Source organism: Caretta caretta, chromosome 10 (genome assembly GCF_965140235.1).
Source record: "Caretta caretta isolate rCarCar2 chromosome 10, rCarCar1.hap1, whole genome shotgun sequence".
Classification (NCBI taxonomy): domain Eukaryota; kingdom Metazoa; phylum Chordata; order Testudines; family Cheloniidae; genus Caretta; species Caretta caretta.
In genome coordinates this window covers 64,796,591-64,822,518 of record NC_134215.1, presented here as the reverse complement: position 1 = coordinate 64,822,518, position 25,928 = coordinate 64,796,591, and the positions used below count along the sequence as shown (strand labels likewise).

At 40.8% G+C, this 25,928-nt stretch overlaps 1 protein-coding gene and 1 long non-coding RNA gene across 6 annotated transcripts in view; one reads left to right on the top strand and one right to left on the bottom strand.

The window, feature by feature from the left end:
• Positions 1–10,816: 10,816 nt before the first annotated feature.
• Positions 10,817–24,802, bottom strand: DUT (deoxyuridine triphosphatase). Of its 3 annotated transcripts, none has more exons than XM_048866035.2 (7): positions 24,570–24,802; positions 23,372–23,504; positions 22,238–22,329; positions 19,748–19,792; positions 13,070–13,144; positions 12,121–12,191; positions 10,817–11,380 (listed from the first exon to the last, which is right to left on the bottom strand). In XM_048866035.2, the coding sequence occupies exons 1-7, from the start codon at positions 24,688–24,690 to the stop codon at positions 11,324–11,326; spliced, it is 594 nt and encodes a 197-aa protein (XP_048721992.1). In that variant the 5' UTR covers positions 24,691–24,802; the 3' UTR covers positions 10,817–11,323. The 3 variants fall into 3 exon arrangements, with proteins under 3 accessions (XP_048721992.1, XP_048721991.1, XP_074989208.1); XM_048866034.2 differs by lacking the exon at positions 24,570–24,802 and adding an exon at positions 24,309–24,460; XM_075133107.1 differs by lacking the exon at positions 24,570–24,802 and adding an exon at positions 24,033–24,084.
• LOC125643459 (uncharacterized) overlaps positions 23,703–25,928 on the top strand; it is a 38,637-nt gene continuing 36,411 nt past the window's right edge. For all 3 annotated transcript variants that reach the window (XR_012670247.1, XR_012670248.1, XR_012670246.1), the window contains exon 1: positions 23,703–23,786. This is a non-coding gene — a long non-coding RNA (uncharacterized LOC125643459). The remainder of the gene's footprint in view (positions 23,787–25,928) is intronic.

Below are 25,928 nucleotides of genomic sequence, written 5' to 3'. Positions count from 1 at the left end.
CATGCTCACACAAGTGGTCCTATTGGCTTCTAACAGGACTACTTGTGACTTGATTACACATGTGTTTGCAGGTTGGGCTATTGATTGTAGTGTGAATAGCTAGAAGGCTGGCAGAGGGCAATGTTAGGCTGGCTCTAGGCACTTCCAGCTTCTGTGGCTGCAGGAGGACCCTAGTTCCCAGGGTGCCTTCAGTGGTAGCAGGGATACAATTCCCTGATCTTTTAGCCAGAGATGGCCTGCGCCTGCCATTTGAGGTGGGACCGGGTAGAGCAAGGGCAGCTGGCTTCAGCAGTGTTACTGACCATGCTCAGTACAATCCAAACAGCAAATCTGGGGGGGGGGGGCACATGACCCTGCATCCTCACCCCCGCACGCATCGCCTCTGCCATTAGCAGTTGAGTCTCTTTATCAGATTCCACACAGGGCTCCATGCGTCCTAGGGCCAGGCCAGGTAATATGACGACAAGAATTGGTCACCAACAGTCTCAGGCCAGTGAGACCCCTGTGGTGGAATTTCTTAAAGGGTTGGACTTGAAGAGACAACCAAGCTATTAAACTAAAGGAGGCCCAACAGAAATGTTAGCCTATTGCCCTTCTATTGGACTACCCTTTGGAGAACACAATTAAGGTGAAATGTGTGTGTTTCTGATCACCTTTTTCTAATTCCCACTATAATATGTGTACCTTTTCTCTTCCACAAGCCTTAGTAAAGCCTGAAGATTCCTCTTCTGTTTATTAGAAAGGAATATGTTTTATGGGAATCTACCAACTAACTATTCAAGAATAGCATCTGAAGCACCTATGATTGCCTTCTCGCTCATGGGTCATCTGGCATGATAAAAAATAAAAGGGTTTGGTGAAGCAAGACACACTGATTGAGAAACAGATTGTGTAAGGTTGGTAGGCATGTGGGAGGGTGATGCTATTATAGGACACTATCTAGATATGGTACTTTTAAATTACATATACAGGTTTATAACTTTCTGTTTGTACAGTCACTATAGTGTTTTGTTTGGATTTTGGTGGTGGAGCAGTTTATAATAAATGCAAACCATGTTCCCAACCTCGTAGTTAAATGCCTGTACCGGACCAAGTTACTGTCATTATAGACAGCACTACGCCAGTTAGATAGCTCCAGTTTTACAGTACATTGTTACATCTATTTCTACCCTGCAGCTATGGTGCATGTGATGCTTTCCAAATTCTCTGTTCTAAGAATAGCAGGCATACCAGTTCAGTAGATGTAGACTTTCTTTACTAGAAATTGTAAGCAATTTTTATTGGACTGTAGCTTTACTAGAAAAAGTTTTTAGCTGAGTTTATTTTGTACTACACCATAATTGAACTATAAAAGAGACAACTGACTTATCAAGACAACCGAGAAAATCAAATGCTATTTTAACACATGCAAAAAGGATCTCAGATTTGACATTTATTATTATCTAGTGAAACAAATTTGCAAAAGCCCACAGCCCATTTGTTTGCTTAGACGCAGCAATACTAATCTAAAACATTTAACTTTTCCCCCACTTACACTGCGCCTCTTTTTAATACTTCTAGCAAGAACCAGAAAAATAACTACCTCTATGCAAACCAGTTACATGAGTAGCTCCCACTGTTCTGTGTTCATCATAACTTCATACATATTTGTATTTTCTTCTCAAATGTCTGCGCTTAGAATTAATCGTTCAGGATATTTTGGTACCAGGTACTGTATATACAATTCTTTAAAAAATGAGGTAATTGAGATACAAACCAACTATCAAAAATGAAAAAAATCTCAATCTCACTAATCACTTGCATACTCTAAAAATATATACCTTTGAACATGAACTGTTAACATTTAAATGGCAAATTTAAGCAGTAAGGTGTCATGTATATGAGGAATCCTATTTATTATTAGATTCACTATTAATCTAGACCAGTGGTTCCCAAACTTGTTCCGCCACTTGTGCCGGGAAAGCCCCTGACGGGCCACGCCGGTTTGTTTACCTCCGCATCCGCAGGTTCGGCCAATCGCGGCTCCCAGTGGTCGCGGTTCACTGCTCCTAGCCAATGGGAGCTGCTGGAAGCGGCGGCCAGTACATCCCTTGGCCCGTGCCGCTTCCAGCAGCTCCCATTGGCCTGGAGCAGCAAACCACGGCCACTGGGAGCTGAGATCGACCAAACCTGCGGACGCAGCAGGTAAACAAACTGGCGTGGCCCGTCGGGGGCTTTCCCTGCACAAGTGGCGGAACAAGTCTGGGAACCACTGGTCTAGACCATCAATATCTTTCAAGTAAACCTTTAGCAGCAGAAAAGCTCAGATTAAAAAAAGCAGTTTGCAATCATATGTAAATTGGAACACACTTGAAAAAATCCACTCTTCTGTGGTGAATAGGGAACTTTTTCCTAGGAAAGTGAGATTAATTCTGCAGAATCTTAAATTTCATTAAGAAAAAATCTGCTAGTCCTCATGGCTGCAAAGAAAACTTTCTAAACGTGAACCAAATGCAAACTGATGCAGTGAAGTCTTCCTCAGTCAGCAGATACACAGCTTCAGTGCTTCTGCTGCTGCTCAGAACTTTCCCAAGATAGAGCAGTGAAAATTGGGAGCTTAAATTCACAACTTTGCTAGACACTAAAAATCATGGTCTTAATAAAGACATTGGATTTATGGTTTATTACAACAATCTGTAACAAACTTATTCCCCTTTTTGTCCTACTACTACAGGGGTGTTAATGGGCCACTTCTCCTTGACTGGTCCCTGAGAATATATGTTAACTACTTATGCTAAACTATCTGTTAGATCTTGAATTTAGCTGTGACACTCCTAGTACCTTTCCTAGTCCAGAGGCTTTCCTGGAAAGCTGGAAAGCTTGTCTCTCTCACCAACAGTTGATCCAATAAAATATATTACCTCCCCCGCCTTATCTCTTTACTGATCTTAGTCAGATTCGTTCAGCTGGTGCTTCGGAAAGCTATGAGCAATGGCAGGGGAAGGCATTAGGGAGGAGCACTCAAAAATAGAGGTTGGGTAAAATTAGACAAGTACAGAATGCATTCTCACACCATAGCCAGGAAGCCCTGGTGTACAGAATAGAAGGGAGGGAGAGACTATGCCTTCACCTTTCCAGCAGCCAGGGAAATTTGAAGCCCCCTTCAAATCCATCAGACTTCTACTGACTAGAAGCTGATATGAAAGATGGAGTGCCTTGAGTTTAGTTCTGGGACAAAAAGAAAAGGAGTACTTGTGACACCTTAGAGACTAACCAATTTATTTGAGCATAAGCTTTCGGTTTTCATTTTTTTGTTTAAAACCTGGAAAATGTTGAATGAACCAAATTTTCTAGAGTGCATTGTAGTCTAAAAATAAATTTGGATGGTATGGTTTCAACCAACCCTACCCATTACCTTTAAATAAAGCAACAGGTGGTAAATATCAAATAGAAACAGAAATGCAAATAAGATGCTGCTGCTACTTGGGGGAAATAGTCAGTTGTCTCAGTCCTGTAGAGTGGTAGAGAAGCTGTTAGTTTATTTGTATCGTTATTGGTGTGGCTTGGCATGCTCTCTCTTGATATCGTCACTCTCCTGGAAGCCCAGCAAAAATAGACTTAGGGAAGATGATCCCCTTATGCAAGCAAAAAGGGCTTGAATCGTTTACCTGGGATTAAAACCAAGATGATGATGTGGACCCAGAAAAGGAAGACCCCATCCATCCTGACATTGGTGTCCCTCCTCCTCTTGTCAAGGGATGGTAGTGAACTCTAAGTTGCCAGACTTGATTTTCTACCTTTGTTGCAACTCCTTCCTCTTTAATAAGTTTTGATAAATTGGCTCTGTCCAACACAGGTTGGACAGATCGGAACAAGGGCTCCAGCTGAAACTTTATACCTACTCTCCCCTTCAAAAAAGCTGTTCCGACCTTTCTTCGACTAGTGCCGGCCTGCTTATCTCTGACACACCCCTCTCACAAAAGTGAGGAGGGGAAAACTTCTTATTTCTCCAAGCATCTTTTAATGGCCTAAACAACAGTAGCACCACTTAACGCCTGGCTGATTGCAGTATACTCCGACCGGGGGATACGGGAAGCTTTTTTTTTTTCTTTTAATGGGAAGGCATAAACAATGGTTTTTCCCTCCAGGATAGAAACACTCCTTGTTAGGGGAAGAGTCTATAATCCATCTGCTGAAAAACACCATGTAATCTAGCACAATGCTGGATTGGCATAGCAGGGATGTTTTGGTCAGTCTTTAGGTGCAGTAGCAGAGCTGCATGGCATATTATGCTTACTGCCTCGCTCACTAGAAACAGCATACGCAATCAGCTTAGTTGCAAAGGAAAGGGAAAGGTTTTCATCCAAGTAGGGCACATGGTTATTTTGTCTTGGACAGTTGGAGACAACCTTTCTGACTGGCTAGGAATCTGTAAACCACAAAATGCTCATGTTAAAAGAATCTGGTCCAAGTTTCTTCTTTTATGACTGTTTGATTTTCTTGCTTCCCTTTTTCAAACTTTATTGTAATCAACATTAATCAAGATAAATATTTACTTCAGTTCAAACATATCAGCTTTAATTGCTAATGGGGCTATAAACAATATTTATTATGGTACACAAGAAAACCTAAACAGGTGTTAACATTTAAGTACAGAATCCATAATTAGATGTTAGTCTTGTAACATCATTGAAAAGTTATCAAAACCTATTGAGAAAAATAACAGGTACATGTACAGCTAATACACCCTTATTCTTTCTTAAGTTCTTTAAGTATTAAAATTAAGCAGTTACTATTTAGTTGGGGATTTTAAATATTCAGATCAGACTGCTTAATCAGCTGTGGGTGGTTGTTTCCTAACTGATATGTGTTATAATGGAGCATGGGGGTATCATAAATTTAGTTGTAAAAAACTAAATAAGCCCACAATTAATGAAAGAGCAGTTTCAAAGTAAATAAAATGAACAACTATATTAATTCAGTTCAAAATTAGGGCCTGATCCTGTGGCCTTTAGTCATGCAATGAGCCCTTTACCCAGCAGTAATCCCAGGCTTATATTGTGCAGAATTGGATCTTTATGGAGGAAGAGGTTGCCAAATACTTGCTAGCGAGACAAGGGCCTTTTGTGCCAATTCTAGAAATCAATAAGTTAGTACAGTCTGCCCTACATATTCAGAGATTGAGCATCTTATATAACTAGTTACAAAATGATCCCATTTTTAGTTCTGATCCTTTCATATGGAAGTGCAATCATGTACAATAAGGTGGAATAATTATGCTGATAATTATTCAAAAACTACAATGATCAGAAAAGTGGGCACTTTTCTTTTTTAGGCAGAAACCATGCAGCACTGAAGCAAGCATTCACTTTTCTTGCACTTAAGGTCACAAACTTATGTAAGTCAAAAATGTTGGGCCTGCCAAAAACATCATGCTGCACTCTCCCAAATAAAAGGACACTGTTATTCTTACAAGGAAAGGTTTGACAGGACAGGAAGTAGGCAGGGTCAGAGAAGTTTACTTAATACTGAAACTTATTTAACCATCTTGAAGCCAGAATACAATGGCAGTTTAAAACAAACAAACAATCTATCAAAAAAAGACAGACACAGAGTACCTGTAAACTATTGCAGGAGTTCCAGCCAATACAAAACCCAGAGAACCTTCCTAAAAACTCCCATAATTCTGCCATGTTACTGTATCTCATCTGCACTTTACTAAGTGAAGTTAAGTATTTTTAAAATTTATGTTCAGAACTCACAACAAAAGGCAGCCAAATTAGACAGCCCAATACAAAGGCTCAAAACTAGCTTCATTATAATGCAATCATTAAGTAAATTGCATTCCACTGAAAGTAAGGGGTTGGGGAAGGGAGAAGAGAGAGAATATGAAAGATAGGGAAAATATTGCTGTAACAATTTTTCCATTTTTGTTTTGTTTTGTTGAAACACAGCAGGAGAGCAAAGCCACAGACTTCTCTACTGTTCTTGTATGCCAGGAGGGATTATGCAAACGCTGCAACCACCCAAATCTTATTTAAATTATAGTCATTGTTCCCTTTTTAAATGGTTATACTTTTGCCTGCTTTCACTCAAATATTGCTGCATCTTGCTTTCTGCCAAAACAGTCCCATTGGGAGTCATCCACTCTTAATTGTAGATGAACAACTTGAAAAATATCTCTTGCAAAAAAAGATGCAGGATGGAAAAGCAAACTTTAAGTGCCACCTAGTGGCTAATTTATTGAAAACATTTGAAAGGGCCAAAAATAATTCTGAGACCCGAAGAGGAGGTCTGTGTAAACTCTAAAGCTTGTCTCTCTCACGAACAGAAGTTGGTCCAATAAGAGATATTTTCTTCCCCACCTTGCCATTCTGATATGCTGGATCCAACAAAGCTACATTCTGCATACAAAAATAATTCTGAGCATACCCCAGGGCAATGCATTTGTTATATCTATGTATGGGCTGTGGAGGCTGTGTTCAAATTCACAGCCAGGTTACAGGATTCAGTATGGTATGGAATAAGCTGGAGGGCTTTGATTCAATGGTATCAATGATTTTTAAGGAATCCTTCTAAGATTTTTGGCCCCAAATGGAGATATTGAATGGCAGAACTCTCATAGCAATAACCTGTTCCTTCAGGAGTTTCACATCTTGTAAAAATGTTTATTGTTTCAAGCTGTCAGCTGCATTTCAATTCAAACTAGAAAACAGTCTCCTGGGAGTAAAATCATAGGTATGGATTTGGAGCCAAGCATCTGAATTCGAAAGCCACCCTTCCCGTGCAGATTGATTAGGGTTTGGAATTGAGGTTCAGATTTCATCCAACTCTAGTTATAACAAGGCCATTTCTTAAACAGGACACCAGATCTTTGTGTCGTAATTTTCTTTCCTTTCCCTGAGGGAAGGGTCTTCATTGACCATGAGAAATCCGATCAATCTTTACTTTTCTCTCCATGAAGGCACCAGATCCCACTTATTCATGCTGAAGAGCCTTGGTGAAGGAGCCATCCCATCTTTGCCTGCTTTGTATTCATCCCTAGGTGTCCACACCAAAGTCCCCTCTCTCCCCTCTGGGGATACACTACCTTTAAAGCAGTCTCAGTTGTTGGTTTTAAATTAAATCAAGTTCAGACTAAACTTGCTGAAGGGAGATGAGGAAAAATTTTCATCCTGCATAAACATTTTGATTTAAGTGATTTTATTGTGAATTAAGCAAGCGAGCCTCCGATTTTTTGGTACCTTTCACCTTTGCTCCTCCCCCACCCCCACCTAGCAGGCCTTGCCTACTTAACAACTTGAACTTGGGCACTGAAAGCACTTAAAATTGAAGTAATGTATTTTCCTCATAGATCAGCCATCCTATAGCAGGTATGGCAGATTGCAAACAACCTGTCAACTGCCCTAATCTGGAAAAACTACTAGCTAGGTGCAATTCACAGCTATTCAGAACAGTCTTTAGCTTCTCCTGAATTGTGGTGGCCAAACACATGGAACTACACAAACTAGTTTCATAAACGTGTACAGCTAGCTTATGTCACTACAGACCGAAAACCAGGTTTCACCTGATGTAACAGCAACACAACAAGCAAGCACCACTGTGCTGTCCAGCCTCTTGTTCTTTTTTAAAAGCTAATTTGTACTTAATTTGAATGGTTTCAAAGAAAACATGTTGATGGCAGCATTTCTATAGACTGTTGTGATGCAAAAGCCATCCCCCATTAGTTTTGTTCAATCAGGGCAGTAAACGTATACATTATTAAAATGGGATTAAATTAAATCTGTACACTAACATTCTTAAAACACTTGCTCCCACACATCCCAGATTTTTAAACTGGCTTGTAAGAACCCTTTTCCTATGGCCTAGTTCCATGTCCCTGTTCTGGTGGGAATAATATTTGCATAAATACAAACCAAATCTGGTTGGCAAGGGGAGGGAAATGAATCCAGCTGAACATTGCATGGCCAGACTGGAAAGACTCGGAACAGCTACTCCAAAAAGGCATTTTCCTTGATACTTGCAGGATTTCAATCAGAAATTCCAGTGGGAGCTAATGGCCAGTTTCACCACTAACTAACTCCTGTCTGTATATTGTGTGCGCGTGTGTAGTGTTGGAGGCTCAGCTGGATGGCAAGTTACAATATGGCTCCATAGCAAGTCAGAAAGAGGAAACATGAAGATTACGACAAAAGGGCAGAACCTCTGCTTCAGTGTTTCTTAAATCTATGGGCCTCACTGTGCAGTTGTGGGAGAGGGGATATGATAGTGCCAGCAAACTGTTCTCCCACATGGGAAGAGATTTACTTCAAAAGTAGTGACTATTTTTATTAACTTTTCCCCTTCCATGAAGGGAGCCTGTAGGCCTTAATCTACAGTTAGTGGGCTTTCTACAGTAAATGTTAAGCCTAACTGCAAAATAATGAATGGTAAACAGTTTACTCCATGGTTCTTTGGATTACAGAAGTTAGGTGCTTATAAAAAGTAACCAGCTTCTTCACAAGAGAATAAAGATTTGCCATTCAAAACTATATTGAACCAGATACACAGCTCCAAAGCCATAGGGACGGGGAGAGAGGGGACTCTCAGTAAGTGACTTTAGTTGAAGAGTTCTCCTCAGCACTGTGGTTCGATTCACACAGGGAGTTCAGTTTGTCATGAACTAAAAGGTAGTGTAGTTTCCCTGTGAGGTGGGTGGACTTTTTCCCAGATCGTTATTGGCATGAGTCCTGCAGCTTCACTTCAGCTACATACTGACTTTTCTGAATAGGTAGTGAAAAATGGACTATGGAATGAAACATTTAAAGTTTTTCTGATCCTCTGCCAAGGATTTGCAATGGTCCACATACGTAGAGAGTTGTTTTACAGTACATGCATAACTAACCACTTCTATAAAATATCATAGTTATTGCATACACCCTTTCTTGTGAGATTACACTCTAAAGCATGCATCGTACAGTATGCATCCGATGAAGTGAGCTGTAGCTCACGAAAGCTCATGCTCAAATAAATTGGTTAGTCTCTAAGGTGCCACAAGTACTCTTTTTCTTTTTGCGAATACAGACTAACACGGCTGTTACTCTGAAACCACTCTAAAGCTGTCTTTCTACTGAGAGTGGGCTCACTAAACTCCTCCCTGCCCTTTAACATTTGCAATATATTAGGTATTCCTTCATGAACAGGAAATGCTGTATGTAGTGCGATCACTTATCTAAAAGTATAATAGCAATCATTTATATGTGTAAGTTCTATCCTAAAACAGAACTTAACTTCACAATCTTTGACAAGTGCAGCTGCTTTGGCAGGTCACAAAGGGCAAGATAACTGAGCTGTCTTGGACCTGACTTTCTAACCGTTGTAAAGAGCAGGACTAGCACTTAAAGATGGATTCAAAAGTTGGTCACTGAGACATGCCCTCATCAAACTGTCTCAGACAGGAAATGGGCTGTTTCATGGTGAGCCAACTTCTGTAAGGCCTTCATGATCAAATACCTTAAGCATGTTTCAGAAAGAAAAAGCAGTCACTACAGCTAGATGTACATGAGCGGAAAAGTTCTCTATCCTAGCCAACCAAAGAAATCTGGTCACTTGGTATTTAGGTTCCAAATTCCAACAGACACTAGGACAACTACAAGATGCAAGAGATGAGTGGCATTAAAATACTGAGAAACTGGCATGGATAACAATGCCAATATGATATTGAGTAAGAGTCGGGATCTTCAGCATTATATGATTTAGGCCTAGAAGAGGGGAAAGGACTAAAAGCACTCAGGCCATAAAGCTTGAGACAGGAAGTCTGCATTAGTGCTTACTTGGATATATCTTAAGTTGCTTGGGGGGGTGTGGAAAAAGCCATGGCCCTGAGGGATGTAAGTTACACTGACGTAAGCATAGGTATGACCTGCACTATGTCAGCAGGAGATGCTCCCCCGCTGACATAGCTACCATTGCTCGGGGATGTGGAGTAATTCGGAAGAGTGCTCTGCTGTCTGCAATCGACAGTGTGTGCATTAGCAGCGCTACAGCGGCACTGCTGTAATAATTCTAGTGTAGACCTGCCCTGTGGAGTGTGCATACACTCATCATAATCCTGTAGGCCTATATATCCCTTACCTTTGTCAGCAATGGGAAGTTGTAAAGTACAGACATCCTTAAATGAAAGTTTCCACAGATCTGCAACATTCAAACTTTTTTCTTATTATTGATGTGCCATATAATACAGGCGACTGTAGGAAAATTAATCAATTCTTCCTGGATAAGGGGGTGGTGGGTTTTTTTTTGTTTTTTGGTTTTTTTAAATAAAGACTTCCCTACAACTCTTCTAGCCATTTTACAGAAAAGACTACTTCACATTCCTTCCTCCTTACCCCTTTTATAGTGCATGTTCCTTCACCTGTATGTTGCTAGATCAGTTAAGTTATAGATTTCCTGCACTTTAAGAAATCAGGTTTGGGATATACTCAAACATTCTGCTAATTGGTGTAATGACTTACCTAAAAGACTACTCTGGATGAACCATTCCAGTAATTATTCAGAGTCCCCTTTCTGTGAAGTATTTATTCACACATCACCCTGTATGAACTATTTTTGCTGACATGACATGTCTGTTCTTTGCATGTACCAAAGCCACCTATAGGTGAAGGACTGTATTTACAGGTCATCTTTACAACATTTGAGGATCATATTTCTCCAACATAACTATCTTTTGAACATTATACTGAAGTCTCTCAGGCTTATTTACATGAAAGACTTGTGTTGAGACATTGAAAAGACGCTTAATTGTAGTTTGAGGTGGTCACATTTTTACCAGAAAGACAGAATGACATGACCGCAGAAGTACTGATTCATTGACAAGTTTTGTATTAAGCAATCTTTACACCATGCAGTATCAGGGCATAAGCTAAATTGTTAGTTTCCAGAAAATGAGTTATGTTTTTCTTAATCTGCTGCAAGATAGCTTCACACACTTATCTGAAGATGTCAGAAAATCTAGCTGGCACAAAGGAGGTGTAATTAGTACCGTTAAACTTCCATATCAATAGAAACACTGGTTCAGAATCCTAGGAGTTAACAAAAAATACTTTGTCAAATCTCTTGTGCAGATTTCTCTGTACTGCAAGCTAGCATGCTGCTCAACGTCACTTGCTATCAGTTTGGAAGTGGACAAGAAGGCAGAGATTTGTAGACGCTTGTACAATGCTTGAGTTATGAGTCCCTTACTTTCACAGATCCTAAAATCCCAACTCCCCTTTTGAAACTATTCTTTAAAGACTGTTTACAAAAAGAACCTTTTAATCAATAAAATCCAAATACAGTAAGAATTTATAACATCTAACATCTCTCTTCATTTCTGGCCAGTGGAACCGAAGCCACCTGTACCACGTTCAGTGTCATCCAGAACCTGAAAAGAGATTAATAAGGTTAGCTTTTTAAAGACTTATGCTTGTGTATATATACTCATTTGTTTCTTGCATGTTCTTCATCTTCCCCACAGAAAAATCAGTACATTTTCTTTTATGGAGAAGATCTTTACTGCACAAGCATAAATAAGCTTCAAGTTTTTAAACTAAAATTAAGTTCAGGAGTCAACAGAACACATGTTAAAATATATTTTTACAATATCTTACATGTTCAAAATATATGTCAGTCTGCCATGTTTTCAGTAGTTTAAAACTGTAAATTGCTCATTTCCAGGAAAACTGCATCCATCTTTTCTTCATTTTTTCTTTAAATTCAGAGTGGGATTATCACCCCATTCCTTCTCTTGCATTGACATGGGCAAATTGCATGGGTTGTCATAAATTATAGAACTCTAAGCAGACATGCCTACAAATTGAAATTATTCCAGATTTCAAGTAAACACCAAAGTTTGTTTGTAATTCTTATATTTAAGAATCACTGATTTTTCAACTCTTCACATCCCCTGCGTCCCCAACAGGCTTGTAAGGACTTACAATTAAGTGTTAAACTGTAGACATTTTCCTTTTTAATTCAAACAGTAATAATTTACATGTTCTTACAGGCAGCAACAGAAGTAAATAACTTTTTGAAAAGCCCAATTGTTCTCTGAATTTTGACAGATTAAATACAGCTCTTCCTGTACACTCAGACGAATGCAAGTGTTTCATTCCAGTAACTTACTTGAACTTCCTCCAGCTCAGGATAGAAGATGCGTTCACAGATCAGCTGGGCAATTCTGTCCCCTTTTTTAACTTAAGAGAAGTTAATATGTTATTTTTTAAAAAAGTAACAAGCCCAATACAACTTCAATCTTCATATTTAAGACTCCATAAAACATTATGGCATTAGCAGTAAATTTTGAAATTTAAATTATGTAGGCATCTGTAGCAATTTGAGTTCAGGTTATACCTAGAAATTTGCACTTAAGCAAGACTAAAACTCACTCAACTTCCCATTAATTGCTAAATTTAGTTTAATAACTTCAGACAAGTTTTCCAGAAAAATATTTATTAACTTTTTGCACACGATGATTTAAGTGCTCCCTTTTTGAAATGCAACCCTGGTTTCCTCCCTTTTCTTTGAATATCTCTAGCTAGATAACAACAGTCCCCAGACTCAAAATATATTCTGATGAGCACAGGGGAAGTAGAATAGTAAAGCATTGGAGGGGTGGGCATCTTTTATGTTTGTGGGGAGGGAGAGGAGAAGGTAGCATAGCTGATGGTAAGCCATCCCTTTCCCCACACACTAATTCCCGTAGACTCCAGGGGAGGTCTTCATCATTCCCAACTATTGGCTCAGTTGGATCCATCAGATTGGGACTCCTCTTCTGGTGAACCACAGGGAAATTTTCCAGATGAAAAAATTGCCACTGGGCAGAGCTGGTCGCTCAGTCCTGGAGCTACAAGTCTTTCCATGCCACCTGTTATACTGGGAACATAAGACTTCATGGTTGCCTGTTGCAAGGCAAGGATGAGGACTTACTTGATTTTCCACGTGTTTACTGGTTGAAGAGGGAGGCATATGTTCTTAAACTTGGGTGAAGTATTCCTTAGGGAATACGCAAATAACAAGTTTAGGTTGCTGACTGCAATCTCAAATACAGATTTTTCTCCAATCTAATGCTTACCTTCAAAATCTTCCTTGCCGAAATTAAAAAGTACAACACCAACATTTCCTCTGTAATCTTCATCAATGACCCCAGCTGTAATAAAGGGAGTAATTAAAAACTGTATCTACAATTGCTGGAGAGATGTTAATATCAAGGAAGAAAGATATTCATGAAATAGTAAGTTAGATTTGTAGATACATTTCAGCACATTAAGTGTATCCATCCATCCCCTTAAGAGATTGGAATTTAAAATACTGGAATATCCAAATGCAAGTCTAATTTGCAATGATTATGAACTAAAAAGACCCCATTGCATTTTTTTAGAACGTTATTTCTAAAATTTAACATGCATATTTCAACAAGCATTTAATACCACTGTTAAGTGATATGATGGTTTCTTTTGTCTATCCCATACAAAAGATTGAACAAATTTAGCTGAGAAAGGGACTACATCAAAGTGGTTGTCTAGAACAATAGATTTCTTCTGGATTTAAAATGGACACTGTTGATGAGAAACATAGCCTGGCTGCCATATATGAAGTTAAAAATATAATTGGCTATCTTATATTCTTAGCCTTACTGAAGTTCTTCTTTAAATAGAGCTTCAGCTAATGCGGAGCATTTTCTGAATGGAAGCAATGTGGTAGGAGGGCTGAGAGAGAACATACAGTGCACACAAATAAGCTTTTAAATACTTACTAAAAATCATTAAGGCCCAGATATTTAAAGGTATTTAGGTGTTGCTGCACTCAACGTAGTAGTACATAACTGATTTAAGAGCCTAAATCCCACCAACTGCCAATGGGATTTACGCTCCTAAATTAGTTAGGCACTGCCACACTGAGCCAGAGACTACTACATTTTTAAGACATTTATTGTCAAAGTGTTTCTATTCAGCTAGAGGTACATTTTTTTTTTCTGTCCCAGCATGTGAACTAGATATTGCTACTTATTACAAAGACTGAGAATGAAGCTTGCTAATTTAACATAATCAGAGCTAGTTTTACTTCCAAAAGTAATACACAAAATACTCTCTAGTGGTTCGACTTTGCGTACTGATGGATTACTACAGTCCTAGTATTTTTAAAAGCTCAGTCATCCTCTAAAGTTTTAAGTACAATGGACTTTTAGACAGCCTGCTTAGATATCTAAGTACAAAAATCTAAATTTAGTACCGCTCTTTGGTTAAAGTTTGTGTCGGAGATCCGTAGAAGAGAAGAATTCTGGCAATTTCAGATATTCTAATTAAAGCATTAACTCCCACACACTTAAATAAATTCCCTTCCCATGTAATGCCAGAGCCATGCTTGCAATGCTGGTTTAGGTCACTCTAGAGCAGACTACTTGCTGCTAGTTTACCTTCTTAATCTGTCAGCAACAGACAATTCATACAGCTCTGCATACATGATCCTCATTCCTATTCTAGTAATAAAAAGTGGTACTCTTCTGTATTGTGCATACTGGAGACTAATTAACTCTGTGGTGAAGTTCATGTTATTTTAAGAGTCTAGTTATATAGACAAAACCACTGAGGTTTTTTTTTTTTAAAAAAGTCTTAATTGTGAATCTGTTTGTTCTAAAATAAATACCACCAGCCTTTAACAGAAATTGGGTCAAAGTGGAAAAAAAAGTGAAAATAAGATTAATTGGCTATTTAGGAATCTACAATAAACTAAAAATAAAATTATATTTAGTGACATTCATCTTTTGCTTTACAAAGAGAAGTTGAGAGGGTCATCAATATGTCTTAGTGCTCATAAACATAAACTAATTAAACTCAGGAATAATGAGTAGGGAGGAAATCAGTGCCACTGCATTAAATAAGATGGCTGGGACCATCAGCTAGACCTCTTTCCCCATAGCCTCCTAACAGGGATGGTGGAACAAAGCCACAATAGTTAAGGGGCAGGTCCCCAGCTAATGTAAACTGACATAGCCCCATTGAGTTAAGATGCCCCTTTAACTGTTTCTAAAGTGAAATGCCAGAGTCGTCATTTTACTTTTTACAGTTACTTTACTGCAGGTTAAGTTTTAAATTTAGAGTTATTATAAATTCTTGTTGTTTTATTTAGTGCCAGACTCCATTTTTTGTTGAGGGGAGCAGTGGAGTTATGCTGATTTACGCTAGTTGAGGAGGATCTGGCTTGAAGTCTTTCCTTTACCTTTTACTGGCTGGGCCTTTGGAAGTAGGAAAGCTTCATAATGCTGCTTCAGTAACCCAGTCTCAGACTAGTACTGTAGCTTAGTCACTACAGCAAACACTTTCAGCATGTCATAAAGTTGCCATCCAAATATTTTCCTTAAAGAACAGGCTCCTGCTTTTTGTGATCACCCCCTCAAATGTTGCCATGGAGATTTGGCATTGATGCGCCATCTCCATTTCACCACTTCCCTGAAACAAACAGCACATGTAACAGACAAAATAGCGTCTAAGTGCTGTTTCTTGCTGAGTTAACATTTAACAAACACAACACCTGGCTCCCTAGTACCCAAATTTAAAAACAGGTATCTTGTTCTCAGACATCTTAGGGCCAAGTTCTATACTCCAATGTGCATGTGCAACTCCAGCTGAAGTCCATGGGAGTTAAATGCATATATTTTAAGGACTAGATCCCGCCTTGAAGAGATGTTCCAAAAACACCAAATTCAGTCAGCAAGCTTGCTAAATACCTCACCTTCTGTGTAGGTAAACTAGTAGAAACCCTTCCTGAAGATGACTAGACTTGCCTTTCATAAAAGGTGTTATGCACCATTTGACTCAGTCATAATTCACCCCATTTACTGATTCATTAAGCCTTAACAGCAAGACCCAGATTATAATATCCACCTATACAGCCAGAATTCCCGGGTTACACAGAAGTGCTGCCTATCAGCATCATTTGCTCCCCTCTCTCAGACAACTAGAAACTTCTCCGCAGGATTGTTAGATAGATTGTTAGATTGAAGCATTGAACCAGCCACTCTCCATGGCACAGTTTGTGTATTCTTATGTGATTTCTACACAGAAGTAGACTGCTTGCAACAGAATTAACTGCCATTAGGTCCCTTCAAGCAGCACCAGGGGATTCAGCCAGTGTCAGTATATGGAATCATGCTGACAGAGGAAACGGGTAGGAGATCCACCCTCTCTGGGGACACCATCACACCAATCCCCCGGGTCGTGTGAGTTTGGAGGTTTTACTCCCTGAACAGTCAGAGCTCTCTTCAAACTCCTACTAGAGGGGGATTTCCTGATTTTTTTTTTTTTTTTTAAATAAATAGATCAGTTAACTTCGCTATTCAGTCCCTCTCTTGCCTTCTGCAGGTGGGGAAGAGAAAAATATCCTCCCCATGAGTTAAAAGCTACATCTGATAAAAGCCAAGTTAAGAGAGGGAGTTCAGCACAGAAATCTGTCAAAACCAGCCCTAGTAGTAAAAGAATAAGCAACTGAAATTATCATTACACTAGATAGAACTAGTTTAATGATTTAACAGCACCTCTTAGGGTGCAATTATGAACTAGACAGAGGTTATAATGATTCTGTAGCCTGATAGAATCTCTTTTTTAATAGCCTGAGTTTGATTCCTGGCTCTATGCAGTGTGTGTGAAAAGTTCTCCTTTTCAGGATGGAATAGAGAAAGATGACTTCTGCCCTGAAAACATACATGCTATAGGCTGGATCTGCCCTGGGAACCTAAAGCTAAGATGTGATAAACAAAATGATTTTGGAATATGCTGCAGCCACTGCCACTAACCTAGTGCTGTGCAGAATGAAGTGGCAGAAATGCTGCCAAAGCCATGCTAATTTCAAGCTCCATTAGAAACACAGTAGGGTAGGAGTTTGCCAAATAGAAAAAGGGTTGGTAAGGAAAGAATTTAAAGAGTATTCCAATAGATAGGTTTGTTTTTTTAAAAAGTGCACCAGAGACTGACCTCCATTTGGTGTTCAAACTACATTGTCTGTATCACAAAATGTAAAGGTACTTGGGGCAGGAGCCTAAAACATCCTCTGTCTCTATAGGAAGAGGCACTCAATTTAAGTAATTACTATGGATTAACAGGAGGTAGCAGGGCAGAAGCTTGGTCTGCTTAAGGTTAACGTAACAGACCTTTTGGGATTCTATTATTCAAAAACATCTAGCTAAAACAGTTATACACTCTCTTGAACACTAGGAGACTTTTCTGCATGATCTACTTTGGGTGGAAAGCATCTAAGTCATTACTGGAAAAATCATGCATTGGAACTGGCAGAGTGCAATACTGACTTCATGCAAAAGCCCTTACTCTGTCGAGAATCTGGCATGTCACTTGTTGGAAAACCATCCACGCCTACCAGATGTGGATTCTGAACAGAATCCTGCATGCTCAGTTTTTTCCCCAGCCCCTTATTTACAGCCTGGGACCTCTGACAATACATTTGTATTGAAATAAAACATTTCTCTGCTATGTCAAGTGTGCTTATACAAGACACTGAGTTCCAAAGAAAACATCAATGTCTGATTTTTCATAAGAGGCACCCTACCAACTGTAATGATTATTTTCATTTATGATGTCACTTTTTTCGAAATGCTGAACACAAAAGTTAAACATAAAAGATTACACGGTTAAGCACTCAATTCAGAAAATACCAAAGTTACTCTACCCCCGCTCTTACCCTGTGTATATGCACTGATAGTTTGATTACATGATCACAATTATTTTCAGAACCTTAGATGCAAATATATATTATTCTACAATACACTACTACAGGAAAATATTTGGGTCACATCTTGTCCCTGTTTCTTTTGTTCCATCAGACAGGCATAAAGAGAAGAGAGTTGTCCTGAGGTCCATAGAGGATTCCCCAGAAGGAAAATTCCCTATGACAGTAGGCTGGCATAGTGAATATATCAGGGGTAGAGCCAGACCTTAATATGTTCCAGTGATCCTCAGCTGGTTTACAGGGCCCGTAAGCTGTTCTAAGTTATACTGGGAGTGGTTTCAGCTTTGGCTCCAGTATCAGGGGAGGGAAACAAATGGCTTAGATCCATCTTTCCCCACCTCCATGGGTCCTGTGCTGGCTGCAGCTCAGCTGCACCAAGGATCTGGATCTTCATATATAATGACTTGTATTGAGTGTGATGAAGAGCATGGTTGATGGGAAGGTGGTACAGCTGAAGCTTCCCTATAACCTACTTATTTTCCCTATATCCTACTTATCCTACCTACTGCTATAAGGGAGCTTGTCTGCCAGGTATCTGTAATTACAACTGAGATATATTCAGAGGAAAGTATCACATATCCTCACTATTATTCAAAGCCACTCTGATTTCACTATATCTATACAAAGGTTGAATAATGAGTGGAGTCTAAAATTTAAGTTACCGTTCTTTTTCCAAACCATTTTTTCTAGAACAAAGTATAAAGTTAACCTTATCTTTCAAATTTGCCTCTGGGATTCCTTATCTCATTATTTCCCACCTAGTTTTGATTAATAAGATGTAAAACCATAGTATGTCAAAGCTAAGTCTTCATCTTAATTAGCCATTTTCTGACTGTGAAGAACTAGATATGGAAATAAAAATAAAATTTTCCTTTGCTTATACTGTTGATACTCAAATAATGATTTCTTATATCCATTTAAACTTATATGCCAACAACCTTTAAATATTAAACTTTTTGTAAGGGTGAAAATGGGCAAGGAAAAAGATGAATAGTCAAATGGAGGAAACTGGCTGTAAAAATGAGTTACTCTTGAGTTACTATAACATTTTGGTTGTTATAATTATTACTAAATAGCAGCTAAATAACATGTTTAAGACTATTTCCAAGGCATAGTAAGAGGACATAGCAGTAAAAGGATGACTAACAGAAGCAAGAACATTCACAATTAAGTCTGAAATTCTGGGATGATGTTTATAGCTTTGTGTTAAAGTTCAGGGCAGAAAAATAAATAGGTAGGAAAGAATGAAACAATTGTTTTTGTCGCCTTGGATTAAAACTAATAAGGAATTCAAATCTAACAGAAAAACAAGTCGGTAGTTAGCGGAGAGTGCAAAGCAGCAAATTTGAATCTTACTGAACAAGACAGAAAAATACAAGAACAAGGAAAAAAAATCATCCCTAGTACTTACAGTTTACAGTAAACCCCAGAACCACAAGAGATTATGAAAAGGTCTAAATTCAACCCTAATGTAAATGAGTTCATGCCAGAGCTGAATTTGGTCCCAATGCTTTATCTAAACTTCAGGAGATACAGACGAACATATGTTGTACTTAGTTCGATTATCATCATCATTTGGTTGATGAATGTTTGTTAGACAGGCATTTGGCCCATTAAGCACTGGCTACATCAAGCATTACTTCAGAGAGAATATCATTTGGTTACTATTTTCTGTATCTGAAAAAAAATTAATATGCAGATTAGAAAAGAATTACGGCTTTACTAGAGCCCAAAAATGTGACCTAAACTTTCTTCTTACCAGTCCAAATCAATCTGAAAGAACGGTAAGAAAATGAAAACCATAAGCAAGATTCAGTCCAAAATAGTTTGGGAACTTAGATCCTGGGATGAGTATATGATTGAAAATCTTAAATCACAGTTTCCATTTATTTTACTGAAGTCCTTAAAAGTAATGAAGCTGTAGTTGTCACTTTATAGTTTTAGTATCTAAATTTCACTTTGAGACATAGAATAAAGATTTACAGAGACTGTGAAAAGAACATAAACATCTTACCACCAACATCTATGAAGTGTTTTGCAGCTAATCCAGAACGTGGGGCTAGAAAATGAAAAGAAGTTTAAGAAACCTTCTGAAAATGAATTTTAGCATGAAGTCTATGTATGATAAGTTGCTCAAAATCAGTAAGTCCCACCACCAAAAACACTGACCTAGCTCCTTCCAAAACCTACATGTAATCCTACAAAATGTACAGCAAGTGTCATTACATGACCGCAGTAGGTGACAATATCAACAGTTGCAGACTATAATAAGATTGCAGACTAAGTGAATTGGGTGTATGATTAGAGTAGCTGAAAATGCATTGTTTTACCTTGAAACACCACTAAAAAAGGTTGTTCAGACTATGGCCATTTATATGACGCTTTGGCCCTTCTTCACATTATCGTTGTAACACCTGTTCCATAGTAATCATCACAAAGAAGTCAGGTATAGTGGAATACACTCTAGTTACACAAAACAATAATACACCTAACTCACTTAAAACCGCAATTCTGGCATAGCCTGCAACCCATTAACAGATTTTAAATGACTAATTGCTAGTTGCTAATGCAAGGTAATTGTTGCTAAGGCTTTACTTCAAGCTGCTTTACTTTGGGGATTAAATGTTACCTTACCAGCTTTACCTATTTCCAAAAATTTTAAATTGGCTGAAGATGAGAGAAATGTACAATCTCCCTTTTTGGAGGATTTAGTAGTAAACAGTGTTAGAAACACTGTCATTTTCTTAATTTTGGATTCATTGCTGATCCTCTTTCATTTCATTGAGTATTTGAACACACTACATTTAGAACCTAGGACAGGCTTCCCCCTTTACCACTTGTAAATCTAAGTGCACATAATAATTATAAAGAATGAGTAGTAGTAGCACAAGCCTAAGGAAGTACCTCAATTCTTACCTGGAGGAACCACCACTAAAGAACATACTTGAGACTACAGCCATTTTATCCTTGACCTTTCTTGAGATTACCAAGAAGAGGACACTAGTGCCAATTGTAGAAGTTGTTTTTGTGATAAGACAATCATTACTGAAGTACTTATAACCCTCATCAATGTAGTATCAAAGCACCTCAAGTATTTAAAAACAGATACATCTTTTTCCTCCCAGCCTGTGAAAGAAATGGCTTGATTAGTTTATATGAGTTTTCTATGTCTAGAACTTGGTGGGGAATCCAAATCAGGGAGCTTTGCATTTAGTTCTGAAAGTGACCATGTTTCAATAGGAACTTGACTAAAATACCAATTAAGTTTTCATAAGCTGGCCAACAGCAATCTGAGTTATTTCCACTAGGGCAGGGGTCTCAAACTCAATTTACCTTGGGGCCAGTGCCAGTCCTCAAATCCTCCTATCGGGCCAATAATGTCACTGAAGATGGTGTTCAGAAAAGAAAATATTTATACTGTATTTTTTATTTTGAATTTCTTAGAAATAATAAGTGTCATACAACTTTATACAGTTTGTCGCCTGCCAGAGTCTTTAGTGTTTGTCGGACACCTGGCAATGTTTCAGTTCTGTCAGTTTATTGATGTTTGGCCTCAGTGACTGAGCAGTTGAAACCTTCAGGATTGCAGCCAGGTGTGCATCAGATAGTTCTGTTTGGTATTTTGACTTGTTTATATTCATTGTGGGGGGAAAAAACGATGCTGCCTCCATGGCTGACTCTGCCCAGCAACTAATGATGCTGCCTCCATGGCTGACTCTGCCCAGCAACTAATGATGCTATCTTTGTCCCTCTCCCCCAGCCAATGGGAGCTGCAGGGGTGGCACCGGCAGCATGTCTGCATGCATCTCTCCTCCACAGCCTGCAGTGGGGAGGTTCTCAGGCTGCAGATGGCTCGCGGGCCAGGACTTTGAGACCCCTGCACTAGGGTGTGCTAATTAAGTTGTACTGTACTTTGATAAGTTTCCCCCCCCCAATGTTCTTAAGAGAACGTAAAATATTATTTTAACCAGATCAGCTGCTTTGACCTACAGCTACTACACATCACTATACACTTAAAAAAATCCAAAAAATTTCATAAATGTAGGTTCTATAATACTTCAAACAAGTTATGCACATTTTTATTAGCAAAGTGTTTCACATAGTTTATTATGAGTCATCCATCAAATCTTCAAATATTTTCACCAAAAGATGTGGTAATAGCGTGTTACCTAGAGTACCAGGTTCAAGATAATTTAAATTTCATCACAATGAATAGGCTGAAATTAAAAAGGAGTCCAGTAAGGTGCAGTCTATAAAGAGGAATTACACCACTGAACCACATTCACTTCTCCAAAGATTTTACTTTAATGGGTACAACCCTCCTGTGCAGCCACTCAAACTGGCTTAAGAGCATCCTTGCAAAGGAATGGCAACCATTTAACTAAATCAATATAGAAACAGACTGGGTTAAATGGTGCCATTTTTGCATGTTGACTAAGCTTCAAGGCAAGCCACTGGGGCAAATGAACCTGTTTCAATGACACTTTTCTACAGTCTAACTTACCTACTCTGCCATAACATCCAGAAGGGAGGGAGATCTGAATGTCAGTTTTCACTATAGCCTTTTCCATAGCAGGAATCACATAGTTATAGGCACTAAATAAAGCAAGCAAATATATGTCAACACTTACTTAATGTTTTGGGTACTTTCTTGTTGGTAACAGAATGATTAAATACACGAACCTATAATTACACATAGTAAAGACAGGGCTTGAGGGGTAAGAACTATCCCAGTGTCTGTGTAAGAGCCACCTACAAATCTACAAAATTCTATGCAGATATTCAGACTTGGTGGGGCCTAATAAATTGTTTGTGCTGATCCAATTGCATGACTGTAATTACTGTTATCAGCCTTTTGCTAGAGACCTCATCTGCTGGTACAGGCTAGAACCTGTAGGTCTTGAGAAAGAATTGATGTTCAAGGCCTTGGAGGAGGAAAGGGAAGGCTCTATATGCATTAGGAAGTCCTTTCCAAATGCAGTAAGCAATGTGGAAAAAGGTACAAAAGCTAGTATGCTGGAGACAAAGGAATGGCGAGGTGAGCAAAGGGATAGGGCACAAGGAAGCCCCTAGGAAGCCAATGAAAGGATTCAAAATGCAGTGTGACCTGGCCAAAGAGGCAGATGCCAGCTGCTGCACGCTGCGTGCACTGGAGGAGAGTGGAAAGGGGAAATGAGAGGGGGCAAAGTGGAGGGGGATGCAGAAGTGATTAGAGTAAGGCCACTCTAAAGTGCAAAACCCTGCAGAGACAATTATTGTGGTGTGAGGGGCTCGTTTCCCTGTCGCTGCAGCTAGCGGGGTCTACACAGAGAGCAGCGCGGGGTTCGCTCACCCGGCTGCTGTCGCGCGCCACGCTCCGAGGCCAACGAGCCCCACAACGGAGAGGGCCGCAGACCCCAGCGCCGCTGAGCAGGGGCTCTGCGGGCCAGCCACAGGGGAAGCGGGAGACGATGGCGGGCTCCGCAGGGCGCATGGTAGCCACTCACCCTCTACCCAGGAGAAGCTGCTCCGCTCACCGGGCGCGCCCTCGGGGCTGCTGAGCCCTAGCTTGGGGGGCTGAGAGGGCTGATCTCCCCCCGGCTGCACTGGCCGAGAGCGGCGGGCTCTCGGGCAGTGCACGGAGCGGGCCGCCCCTCACCTGTATAGGTCGTAGCCAGCTGCGCGGGCCGAGCCCCGGGACGGGGTGGACGCGTTCTCGGAGAGCTTGGCGAAGCGGAGCCGCAGATCAGGCTCCGAGGCCTTGAGCCTCTTGCTGGGGGACACGGCGGGGTCTGCTCCGGAGCACGGCATGGGGAGAGCGGGCGAGAGAGAGAGAGCAGGGGACAGAGCTGAGCGAAGGGGCGGAGCTGGCGTTTCCCGCCCGCACCATCCGAACCGTTACCACGCCCCGGCCCGGCCCATGAGGCGGAGTCGGGCCCTCCCCCCCGCAGGACAGAATGGGCTCTCCCGACCCCACCTCCTGAGCCCCCGAGCCCCGCCCCTACCCAGGAGGCGAGCACTCTGGGGCCGAGCTGGCCGCCGGCTGTCGGTATTGCTGCTGGGCTCCCGGTCAGGTACCCCGTCACTTCGCTCCTGGGCTCTGGCCAGGCCGGAAGCCCCTCAGGGACATCCCGCCAGTCGCGCGTCCCGCAGCACCGGAGCTCTGCTATCCTCCCGCCCCCCTACAACCTCGGAGCGGTGCAACTTGCCATCTCCTCCCCCGCACCCCAAAACAAACAAACCCACCACCACCAGGCCCTGCAGCACCGGAGCCCTGCCATCTTCCCACCACCCTGCAGCCCCGAAGCTGTGCAACCTACCAGCCCCTCCGTCCCTGCAGTATGGGAGTCCTGCCATTCCCCCCCGCCGCCCTGCCATTCCCCCCCGCCGTGCAAAACCTCTACCCCACCCCTCAGAGCCTGCAGCACTGGAACCCTGCAACTCCCCGGGCCTGGCAGCATCGGAGCCCTGCAACCCCCGCTGCAACTCGCTTCCCCACCCCGTGCCGCACTGCCGCTCCCCGGATTGTGCTGCGGCGCCAGGGCCACGTTGCACAGGGTTACTATAGCCGCAGCCCCTCGCTCCTCTCCCCTTACTGTGTCTGCGGAGGAGCTGCCCGAGGAGGCGCTTGGCCAGCATGGCGCCTGCTGCAGCTCGCGGGAGGGGGGAACTAGCTGCTCAACAGCAGCGAAGGCCGGGCTGTAGGCCTCGCTTGGCGCACGCAGCCGCCCCTGGTAATCCCCAGCCAGTGCAGTGAATGCAGGCGCTGCCTGCAAAGGGACCCTGTGTCCATCGAGGGCCAGACCCGCGCCGCGCCTTCCGCACTGCCCGCTTTATACCTGTCCCTCAGGCATCACCTCGGCTGTGGTCTCCGCTCATGAGCTGGAGGGAGGTGGGAGCCGCCCAGGAAAACTCAGGGTGCTGCAGGTAGCGGGGCCGGCTTCTTCGGTAAGCAGCTCCCGGCCCTGCACAGGACATCTGTGAGGTACAGGGTCTCAGTTGAGATGTAGAACTAATGTCAGGGATCAGCAAAGATCCCGTGGTACTTTCCACGGGGATCAAAACAGTATCTCTAGTGTCTGGGCTGAAACTCACCGAGAATAATTCATTGTATGGGCTTCTGGTACTTCACTGTGTGGTAGGCAGGTGTCTCCATTTCAGAGACGGGGAGCTGAGATAGAGACATTAAGTGAGGAGATATCTATGGTACTGTCAGGAATTACACCGTTCTGGCATGAAACCTAGTGCAGCACCTTAACCACAAGATCATCTCCTCAATTCATTATATGGTAGTAAACCAGAATCTGGCTAGAAGTCCTTCCTGATAACGCTGTCACTTCTAGTTTACATAATTCTGGGAACATTTGAAAGGTAAAACAAAACACTCTGTCAGATGAAGGCAAAAAACCCTCACACCCATAAGAACCTCCAAATCCAGTCTGCAAGGAAAAATATGATTAGTGAAAAACTCCTTGATTTTCATGAGGAGGATCATATACTTCCACTACCCCTTTAACCTAGTCATTTAGTTTCTGCTTAAATATAATATTGTTTGATTCCACCACCACATTTGGATGTTCATTGCACTTTTTTCACCATGCTCTGTAAAATAATACCTCCTTATATTCATACATAATATTCCCCTAGATCAAATTTACTCAGACAAAACTGCACACCCGCTTTTACACATTCATTCTGTTGTGCACAGAGTCAGAGCTTTGATCTAAAAATTGAGTCTTCTAACAAAGTTTCCATTTATGGATTTGATTAAAGATATTTCAGTAAAGATCAAAGGATATAAATGGGACTGAGTGTTGCATTTTTTAAAATGCAGCCATGGGTGGCAGAACCATTGCTATTCGCTTTAACCCAGTCATGGAAAATAGATTTCTGTATATTGCTTGATTTGAGGTTTGTTTGTTACTGGTATTAGATACTTTCTGTTTCACAATTGGTGCACTGTTTTTGCATGAGGAGGAGTGGTGGATATTATAGCCCACTACACAGAAAATGTTAAAATACACTACTTTAGATTTATATTAATTTTTTTATAAAGGTATGTTTACTGGGAAAAAAGCAAATTAAATCTATATAAAGATAAGCAGTCTGGGGTTTTCTGTAGCTGACCCCAATTGATTGCTTTCATAGACAGACTTGTATAATACCTTCTAATTAACACAGCAATGGACTATTTTATAAATAATCTGTCCCCCATT

Bases quoted from the DNA above. Each gene is read 5' to 3' on its own strand.
- DUT (XM_048866035.2), bottom strand. From the start codon at position 24,690: ATGTCCTGTGCAGGGCCGGGAGCTGCTTACCGAAGAAGCCGGCCCCGC. The intron at 19,793-22,237 runs GTAAGTTAGACT...TTCATTTTCTAG, and splicing joins TGGATGTTATGGCAGAGTAG to CCCCACGTTCTGGATTAGCT. The intron at 12,192-13,069 runs GTAAGCATTAGA...ACTTCTCTTAAG, and splicing joins CGGCAAGGAAGATTTTGAAG to TTAAAAAAGGGGACAGAATT.